The 10,773-nt window shown below is 42.5% G+C and overlaps 1 protein-coding gene across 1 annotated transcript; it reads left to right on the top strand.

The window, feature by feature from the left end:
* Nucleotides 1-1,881: 1,881 nt before the first annotated feature.
* On the top strand, nt 1,882-7,403 carry LOC136776771 (uncharacterized). The gene is made up of 5 exons (XM_066732598.1): nt 1,882-2,325; nt 2,482-2,605; nt 2,904-3,054; nt 4,156-4,372; nt 6,767-7,403. Exons 1-5 carry the CDS (start codon nt 2,081-2,083, stop codon nt 6,891-6,893), a joined length of 864 nt encoding a protein of 287 aa, XP_066588695.1. The 5' UTR covers nt 1,882-2,080; the 3' UTR covers nt 6,894-7,403.
* Nucleotides 7,404-10,773: the final 3,370 nt, after the last annotated feature.

The raw sequence follows: 10,773 nt of genomic DNA on the forward strand, positions 1-10,773 counted from the left end.
TCGTTTGGTTTTTTCTACGTGGAATTCATGGCTGCTTCAATTTGTAGTTTTTTGTAAATCATCGTCGGATTGAATATGGCGCCGTTAGATCGGACCGTCTGTTTTATCATGGAGGGGGGAGGATATACGGCGCCGGGACCAACGGTCTGTCCATCAATATCCTTTTCTACTTGGATTATGGTGCGCGTTTCTTCGTCCTGCGAGGGCTGCTCTCTCTCTCTCTCTCTCCCTCTCTCTGCTCGGGGCTAGCACGCGCTCTCCGTCTATTCCGCTAATCCGGGCAGTCCTTCGTTTACGAGTAAACCGACACGAATTCCAAATAGCCACGTCACGAGATTTCTTCGGATTAAATATGTTTCTCCGAGCTAACAAGTGCGCGCTGGATACACCCCCTCCCCCCTCTTTGTGCACAGTAGATTTTCCCATTGGGCTTCCGCACAACAAATTTCGCTTAGCGCAACAAGCCGCAGAATCCAAGCCAGCTTGATAATCTCCGAGGCTCTAATTAAAACACGTCATGAATAAATTTACAATTATTAACGAATATTCACACATATATATATATATATATATAAGGTTACACGAGATCACAAAGCCTTCGAGGATTTTTTTACGAGTCGCCCGACGAAAGATTATATATATATATAGAAGTACTCGGAGACGAGTTTTGAAAGGTCAGGAACCAATTAGCGTTTAAGCTCGTGATTATTTCTTTGCGAGGTCTCCAAGAGCCCCCGGGAGAATTGCAATCTAATCGAGAAACCCACGGTATAAGCGCGACAATTATCGTTGCAGCAATTAATTATCGTGAATCAATTTCATTCGATACTTCTCGTCGTCCTTCCTTTTTTCCCTCGCTACTTTCTTACTTTCCTATTAAAATAAAACATCGCCACAGATTCCCAATAGAATTTCTTCTAGGAATCAACCATTGTTTGGTAATAACAATTTTATAATCTTTTATTTTTCTTTTTAAAGAACCTCTGTATGATCGTGGCTTGTGTGTTAAAAATGTCCACTTCTGGCTGAATTTTTATCGATAAAAACAAGCTTGTTATTCTTGATACAGCAATTGCTTTAATCTTTTTGTGGTTTTTTTAAAGGTTTTTACACTCGTATGATAAGCGAGAAATAATTTTTCACTTCATAGATAGGTAGATTTGGCAGTATTTTCACTGAAATCTTCCAGAGAGCTGCGTTAATTGGAACTTTCGGCTTCTAGTCTCCCCCCCCCCCCCTCTCTCTCTCTCTCCCCAGAAGCAAGGTATTTTGAGCGAAAATTTAAGCTCTCAGCTCTACCAACGGGATCACTGTAATCCAACTAGGAGAAAGCACACTTGAAAATTTTGACTTGGTCTAACACTAAATGCAGTTAGTCATGTCCAACTGAAATTGCACAGTGCCGACACTTAACCCGAGCTAATTACTCGCATAAAAATAATACAGAAATATTTCAATTTTATTCCGGCTTGTTTACATAAACATAATTAACAACTAGTCCTTTGCCTCATTAGCAAACTAATTTTTGATCTTTCGACTATGGAACGAGTTGATAATGGAATAAAATCCAATTGCATAGCCTAAGAAGAACAAAAAACACTGCTGCAACAATCATTTCCATTTTTCGTTCCACCATCCGTGCACGTCCCATTAAAAAAGCAGAGAAAAAAAGTTGGAGCAAAAGGTTAATTTGTGCAGAAGCTTCTCTTTAGGGTATCTGGTTAAAGGACGCGTGGGTAGAGTATCGTTGAAGGAAAAAGAAGAAGAGGAAGCTGAAGAGAGAAAGAGAGACGACCTTGAAGCTTAGAATAAGGCGATCGGTGCGCATTCCCGAAGAACGATCATTGGACGATGGTAATTTGGCCGGAGGAAGAAGAACGAGATCGAGGAAGGAGAAAAAAAGAGAGGAGAGGATCGTATAAAAAGAAGGTTCTGCATCAGAGAGTTGGGCAGTGTCTCTGTCATCATCGAATGTTGAATCGTCGAGAAATAAAAGGCGATCGAGTGGATCTCGCGTTGAGGCAAAGCGAGGATTGTGCCAATAACGATCCCCACCAAGCTATATACTTATATATAAAAGATGTCGCAAGCCGAGCAGTCCGGCAGTACGACGATAAGCGAGAAGGAGATGACCACCTCCAAGTCGAGTTCCCTGCTACGCTTGAACCAGGAAGACCGTAGGGGATCCTCCGACTGGCCTGATCACGACACCGATTCCGAAATCAGTGAAAATGACTTTCTCACCAAGGGTGCTTTCCTCCTTACCCCCAGCCACGAGCTCAGCATGGAAAAGGCAGCCTCCATTTGCGAGAAAATGAACTTTCGGTAATTCAACCATCCCTACAAATTAACTCCGATCCACTTTCTCTCCCTCTCTCTATATATATATATATTTATTGTGCAACACGGACCTATAGCACCACTACTTCAAGTAATTTCCTTATACACGATGCTAAAAGGTGCGATATATATACATTATAGCGGCGCATTTTCTTTGACGAAAACCGCCACTGGAATACTTTTCAAATTCAGCAATATCGACGATTTCCAAGCTGTCTACAAGAAGGGCTTCCACAAAGTTACCGGTGCACGTTTTTACAAGAAGGTACGGCGTATATTCTCTCTCTCTCTCTCTCTCTCTCTTTCTCTCTGAACTCTACACACATAGGAGGTAGAAACTTTTTAGAAAGAGCAGCTATAGCCTACTTTCCGCATGACTTTCATGCCTTTAAAACTCGATCAACTTTTCAAGATGCTGCAATAACCTGTATATACATTTATATAGGTTTGTTTTAATCTTAGCAAAGGCAAATAATTGCCATAAAAATTTATCAAGCTATAGGCGTTTACGTTGAATCGAACAAATTTGATTTTGGCAGAGTAAACGTTTGACTATATTTCAGGTGGCGATTCCGTGCAGGCCAGCCAGGACTTTTACGGTTTACGTTTTGGATGTACCCGAAGAGCTGCCGGAGGACGACATCAGGCACGCACTGTACAAGTATAGGTCGATAGTGGAAGTAACGAGGCTACCGCTCAACACCGGCACCGTCCGTAAGTTATTGAAAAATTTAAACTCGATTAATAGAGGCTCGCACGCTGGCCACATCGATTTTTCCATCAGAGGGTTAAAGAGGGAGGGGGGAGGGGGGGGGCGAAGAGGAGACTCTCTCAAACCTGTCCCACCGCGGACCAACTTGAAATAAATCGAGAAATGGATTGCTGCCAGAGCTTCTTACTCGCGATCGAGCTACTTTTCCAGATGTGTCATTACAGTTTGTCGATAGTTGCGCAAAACATCTGGAGCAACTATTGCTCGAGCACACCATTACTCCTAGAAACGGCAGAACATTTGCTCAAATATTGCTCGAGTTTCTCAAATATTCTACACTTATAAATATATATACTATATATCGGACTGCTTTACAGCGTAGGTTAATATTCCATGGACAATCTTGTGTTTCCTGGCTACATCAATTTTAAAATTTCTCAAGTGCGGAATACTCGGATTATTCGCAAGTTTTCCCCCGGAGAGTAGCTCCCGATGTCTCTTGCTTATTTCCAGATGCAGATTTATCGTATTATTATAGTCACGCTTAAGCTAAACATCCCGCTTAACACGTCCTCGCAGTAAGTCGAGTCGCGCGCGAGCTCGGCTTTGCGCGAGATGTATTAGTCAAAGTTTCCGAAAGGACCTGAATTTCATGCACAAAGGCCACGGTCCATCAAATTTATGCCGCGCCCGAAACTTTGGTCTTTGCCAGCGCGCTACGCACGATAAATATCAAACATTCCCATTAAACCTTCCTATTTGCGTAATCGTAATTATACAAAGCTATATATATAGTCTAATATAATTGACTCTAAGCTTCCTATGACGCTCTAATTAATTGCGTCTATTAAGCATTTCATTACGCGATATAGCATGTAAACTGACTAAATGATTCAACGTAAGCTCATCGATCCGATTGAATTTTAACACACACATATATATATATATATATATATATATACTATAGGTATACGAAAGAATCGAGTAGCGCGCAATTATATCGTTGATTATAACGAGTCTCGCTGCATTGTTTATCGTATGAGAGTCCCTCGTAAATCGATCGATTGCGTAACCCTAAAGAATGTGTCATTGTTGAAACGCAGTGAAGGCGATCAACGAGAAGCTGAAGAGCGACGCCCAGAATCAGAACGAGCCAGCTACGATTTACACGGGTCCACCAGTGATAAGGGTCACCCTGGCTAGCGTCGAGGAGACCTCGATGCTTCTCAGCCGTGGCTTGGATTTTTATGGAGCCACATATTTCCCCACCGAGACGCCTCATCCCGCGGTCCAATCCCTGGCCAAATATAAAAACAACAGGTACGAGCGTCATTTTCCACCCGCAAAATGCTAAACCAATTAATCCACCCCTCTCCCACCTTTTATATACTTGCCGCGCAAAGTATAAGACCCTTCGGAATCCTAAAACGACGAAAAAATCATCCCGCTTAACGACCTACCACCCATCACCCACGATTGTTTTTAATTTCTTTTCCATATTCATACAATCCCTTTCGTTTCGACATTTCAAAAAAAAAAAAAAAAAAAAAACTCGTTTTTTAAACGCCTCACGATCGTTTATGGATACACGATTTGGTCCACTCTCTCTCTCTCTCTCTCTATCTCTCTCTGACAAATCCCACGTGTATAATTTTACGAGTGGCACAACGATCATTATTCGAGTATCAGTGGTTCCTGGATGTATACAGCTACGAGTGCGCGGTGCAGGGAAAATAGTATATAAATTTATTATTTTCAATCGTTTCGTCTCATTGATGGAGGTTCTCCAACTTGATGGGTGTACAGGGAGAGCGAGGCCGAGCTAAAATTAAAACGTTCGGCGTTTTGGTGTGAACGAACCCATAAGGTATCGCAACTCGAAAGTAAGCAGAACGATTTATTTTGATGCGAGCTCTTTATTCGGTGCAGCAGCCGCGCACTGCTACGAGTCTGTCCGTGATAAAACAGCTGGATCGAGGGAGAAAGAAAATGGCAAGGAAACGAATGGGCGTCTCGCGCGATAAATAGAGCAAGAGGGGGCGCGAGCCGGACGAAGCGGGAGAAGAAAGATTCTGCAATATTGGTCAGAGTGTTGATGAAGGTAGAGAGGGACCAAGGAGCTAACGATAAGAAAAAATAACATAAAACGGCTAAAATACATAGGTGTGAAATTTGGTGGAAGAGAGAGGGAGGGAATAAATGTGAAACTGTTCGCGAATGCTCAAGTTGGCTGCGTCATATTCGAGCTTTACGATCCATTATATCCCCGAGTTCGGTACAAGCCCCGCCTCGCATCCCTCTCCCGCCTATTCTCCACTCGACTACACGTTCATGCAATTCAACGCGAAAGATTCGATGTAGTCTGAGTTGCATTAAACAGTGGGTATATCTCATTTGAGTTAGATTGCTCGTAGTATGAATTTCATTCGCATGCATGCTTCGTGTTATATTCTCACCGGGTATGAAGATCCTTGTCCCTCTCGCGCAGCACCTGCTGCGTTTCAAACACAAATCGTTTCGAGTACCTCGTGTCTCGGTCTCTTATTCATGGGAGCGTTGCTTTCTCCGAGTTGCCATGAAAATTATTGATTTATCGATAAGTATTTTCCGCCAAAGTATATTTACATTTTGCCGAGGGTCGAGTCGGGATTTTCACCGCGCTTTAATTCGATTCGCGGCTTTCCAAGGTCCGACGCTTGCATCATGGGCCGCTCGTACTCGTACAAAGTTACACATTTTCCTGTGGACAAACGCGTGGCACACAACTATTAAACGTATTTAGCCGATGTTTGAATTTGATTCCAGCGAGCGTGCTCCAATTTCAAACGCTCAACATATAATTATTGCGGTCATAAGCGTGGCAGTAATCTTTCCCACGGCCACAGTTCTTCCACACGCGAGCCGCATTTGTATACGTTTACTTTGATCCTTGTCATCACTTGCTTTTACACTTTGTATCTGGCCATGTGTGAAAACCGCAAATGGCATACGCGCGCGGCCCATTCGACTCGCGCTCCCCTACCCAATTTCCTATCACCGATGCCATTTTCTACCTGTCTGATAAATTTATAGCTTAGCTTCCTCAATTTTCCCATTTTAATTGCACAAATAACGCATTTGCTACCTTCCTCCAATCAATCTTCTTTCCACTGCTCTATATATCTCTCCACGCCCGTAAAACTTTTGCATTAAAATCGATTAATACTCTCTCTCTCTCTCTATGGATCATTGCGCGAGACAATTTGTTTCTACGGAAATCTGAATATTTTATATATCAAATTCAATATAGAAATATATTTTTGTGCACGGAGAACAAGAATCGCTTGAAACGAATTATTTTTTTTCCATGTGTAAAATCAGTCAAGGTCATTCTAGTGATCGAGTTTCTTCGTGTTTGCGTGACTAAGAAAATAAACGAGACTCATGTTACGCAATCTTCATTTTCCGTACATGGAAGTATATACCTGGCGGAGATACTTTGAATGAACGTAAAAATCGTGAGGCGTTTCTATCCTCCTGTATCGCGATGACCGGTGAAAAAAGACTATGAGGGTTGTATTGCTAAAATTTTGTCAATAGAATTGATGAATCGGAGGAATGACAAAGAGACGGGAGCAGTGTGGAATAAGGAGGGAGAGAGACAGAGTGATAAAAGTACAAACGCGACTGTGCCATATAGTTTTGCAATTTTTCTTCAATTTTTTTGTCGCACAGGTGGGCCGAGCTAGCATCGATTGGCGCTGGACAAAGAGTGAGGGACCTACTTCCGGTTTTCGATAACGCTGGCTTCAACAAATTGCCACCTCCGGCTAGTCGTGTGATCAAACCTCAGAGAAACTAACGTTTGCACTATTTCTATTACTCGATACCAACCAGAGATATGGCAAACTACCCTTTCAAGATTTTTCCCTACTATATTTATCAAATCACACGACAAACAAATCAAAGTCCATTGGTTTTTGTACATTTCCAAATCACCGGACGTTTTTCAATTTGACAAAAGACGAATTTCTTGTTAAATTCGCACAAACAACTCGTATACTTACAACCAACGGATGTTTAATAAACGCGTGTGTTCTCTGCTACATATATATCAATAAAACAATGAAAACAATGCTTTTATTTAACTGTACTAAATTTTCCTTAAAAAAAAAGATTAATTAATTTAGGACCGAAATGTATCTTTAATAAGATTAATAATTAATGCAAAGCTGAAAGCAGATGTTTATGCAGCTGTTGGAAGCTAGAAACCATAAATGGGAATAATTATATTTACTTGGCAGAATTTTCTTCGAGTCTCCATATAATTATAATTAATTTATTGATTGTAAAATAAATGAATCTGTAAAATGATCGTTTAAATATTTTCTTCTCCTTGTTAAAATAACTCTGAAATTAGAGTACGCTTTATAACTGTGCGCTCAGCATTCATTATAATTTACTACGCTTTGGAGAAGAATCGAGACTTTTGCATCGAAGAAGTAAACATTTTTCCGAGGGTTTCACAGCTCTTTGCCTGAAAAATGAGAGATACGGATTGTGTCTTGGAGGGAACTTTGAATGTCTTTTTCCTATTCCCTGCTAAAAGAACTGAATCGTCGGCAAGCACGAAAACGAGCTTAACGTCGCCTCTACATAAAATCTTGCGTCCCATTATCTTCGCAGACGAAAGTATTTTCAAAATCACGAGGAGAGACGTTTCAAGGACGAGTAAATTCTCGTCCACTTAAATAATACTCAACAATTACATGAAATCTTATAATAATAATAATATTTGAACAATATTATCCGGTATCATTGGTGAAAGACAAGGGTTCCCCTATCGTTTCTCGCTTATTTCTTCGTCTACCAAGGTACCTCGTGGAGCTTTTGATTCATTGCGGTAAATTTTAAATAAATCAGAAATGTAACTGCACTCACCGAGCGTAATCCCTCGTTGCATCCGTGGAGTAAAACATTTGCTATCGTAGATTCGTTGGAATAACATCTGTACTCTCCTCTCGGACAGCGTATCATCAGAGCTCGTGGCACAGGAACAACATTGGAATGGAGAGGAAAGTTATTGCCTGCAAAGCACAAAGCATTTAATACAATGTACACGAGAAAATAAGACTGCACTTTGCTAATTCTGAATGATTTTTGCATTTACCCCTCCCCCTTGAATGACGAAGCTTGGCGAAAATTAACAATAAGAGCAATTTATTGATTTCTATCGAACAGAGACTACGGTTCAACTGGACGCAACGACGACGAGCAGTGAGCACAGAATAGCAATAAGGTATATGGAAATGGGAATCGACGTCTGATCGAGGAATATTTAACAAAGGTAAATACTTGGCATGCATTATTAAGTTCGAGCTTGGATAAATCCGAGTAAAATCCGAAACAATTATATCCTTGTTGGAAATAGCGGATAATTAAGGGTTTCTTGTATCTTTCCTGCTGTTCCTGACAATGAATTCATCGGAGTGCGGAATTTTGCATCTTACAAAGGCATCGGGCAGGGGAGGGGAGGGGAGGGGGGGGGGTGGAAAAATTAGCAAAGTAGAAAAAGAGCCGAGTTTCTTTAATCTCGGAAAGTGTAAGAGAGGAGGAGGGAGGGAGGGAGGGGGATGTACAAAGGCATTTCACTCCCTCTCTCTCTCTCTCTCTCTGCCCTCATCCCTGGATGGTTCTTCGTTTGCTTAACTTGGTAACAATTAGTAGTTAGTAACCTCTGAGCAACGGTGCTCTGGTAGCAACGGTTATTGCCAGGCTGCTAGTGGTACTAACGACGCGTACGCAAACTTTACATTTATCGTTATTGCGAGACGTAAAGCTACAATGGTGAGCCAAGGCCATCTTGCCATCCTCCTCTCAAGGTCTTTTCTTCCCTGACTGCGCTTAGGTGCCTTCAGCTTCCACAATCCGGCTTCAAATGGTGCTCAGCTTTTAGCGAAGCCCAAATACTCAGACGTTAAAGCTCGGTGTCCTTATATTAGCCAGTGAATTTTTCCAATAAAACCTTACGACGAGGATCATCTCCACTAGTTAAATGTATAATTTTACTCGATCGAAACAAGTAATTTCTTCCGAAAGACGTATCATCTTATATCCTACGACCCCCTCCCCCTCCCACCATGATCCAAATGATTTATTTTCCATCCAATTTTTATTCGGGGAAAAAATTCATTCCTTCGCGCAGTCCATGGAGCGTTCCTGGTTAACTCCGTCAAATCACTTTATTCACACGGTGGCTTTAGCCCTATTCATCTGGGATTGTAGGAAATTTTCTCTGGATCGAATTAGCTCCGGAGAAGCTTAGAAAAATTGATAGTGAATATTAGAGGGTCGAGGCAGTGCAGTGGAGAGAAGAGTGGAGGGGGAGGGGGAGATGGTTGAAGAAGAGGAATAAAAAGTATAGCGGTGTTTTATGCGCGTATATCACGAGACTGCAAGACACGGCGAGGGTTAAAAGCGTTTGGCAAGTTGAACAATCCAGCGTGGGGGAGGGGGTGATAAGGGGTGAGTAGTGGTCCTTCCCTTCTTACACCGCTGACATTTAGCCCCGCACGTCTACCCTCTCGTATTACGCGGTAATATAGCCTTCGTCCCTCGACGAGCGCGCAGCGAGACGTAATAGCATTCCCCAAGAATTGCTTATACCCTCCTGCGACCCTTACCCCTCCTCCCCCCACCCCAAACCCCTTTCTTACCCTATACGATCATCCTCTATCTAGCCTCCCATCTATTCAGGTCACTATTTTTCTCCTTATATATATATATATATATATGTACAGAGCCACGAGTAATAACACAATTTCAATTATACATTATATTCATCTTCGAAGAGAGATGAATTAATTCGATGATGATGGAATAAATACAGCGAACTACTGGAAAATCTTGTATCAATTTCAAATACCTATATAGTATATATATATACATAATGCATCGGTTGTACCGTCCAATAAAAGTCTTACAGTGGTTGTTTGAAATTGTTTGTCGCGCAATTAGAGAGAAATCTCGATGGCTTTATCGAGCAGCGAGAGAAGTTATCAGTGTTGGAGCAAAGGAAGTGGGATGGTAGTAATTTCTGAAGGTAACAGGGCTTGTGCAGTGTGCAGTAGGCAAGGCAAGGCAAGGCAAGGTGAGGCGAGGCGAGGCAAGGCGAGGCAAGTAAGCAAGGAAAACGCGCGTGGAGAGTGTGGAGGCAGCACCGGTGGCACTCTTCTGGCCCTCTGGCAAAGACGATATAGGCGCTTCCGGAGAAGGTTAAAGGGATGCACAACGACGGAGGAAGGGGAGGAGCTGAGGAGGAAGAAGAAGAAGAGGATGAGGAGGAGAAAAAGAGAAAGCGACAAGACATGTCTATATGCAGCTGGGGGATAGATTCCGGGAGCAGTATGGAGGGAGGGGGGTTGAAAGAGAAGAGAGAGAAAGAGAGAGCCGCGCGCTCCCAAAGGAGAAAAGGAAAGAGGGGGGAGGGGGGGGGGAGAGGGTGCCTTTTGCGTTTACATACAGCGGCTTGCTTGTATGCCGGGAAGCTTCGTAATAATATAGATGACTCCGATGCGATTAGGAACGCAAGCACTAAAGAGATGGCCCTTCAGAGCTGCTTACTAGGCGCTCTCTCCCCTCTCGCTCCTCCCCTCTCCCGCGCTTCTTCTTCGCCGCGGAATATTGGAACGTGCCTATCAGCATGCACGGCTGATCCAAGAGCTATCCATTCTACTCCTTAG

This window comes from Prorops nasuta, unplaced genomic scaffold, assembly GCF_024137725.1.
Source record: "Prorops nasuta isolate Cenicafe-Biocafe unplaced genomic scaffold, Cenicafe_Pnas_1.2 PNAS00010, whole genome shotgun sequence".
Taxonomy (NCBI): Eukaryota; Metazoa; Arthropoda; class Insecta; order Hymenoptera; family Bethylidae; genus Prorops; species Prorops nasuta.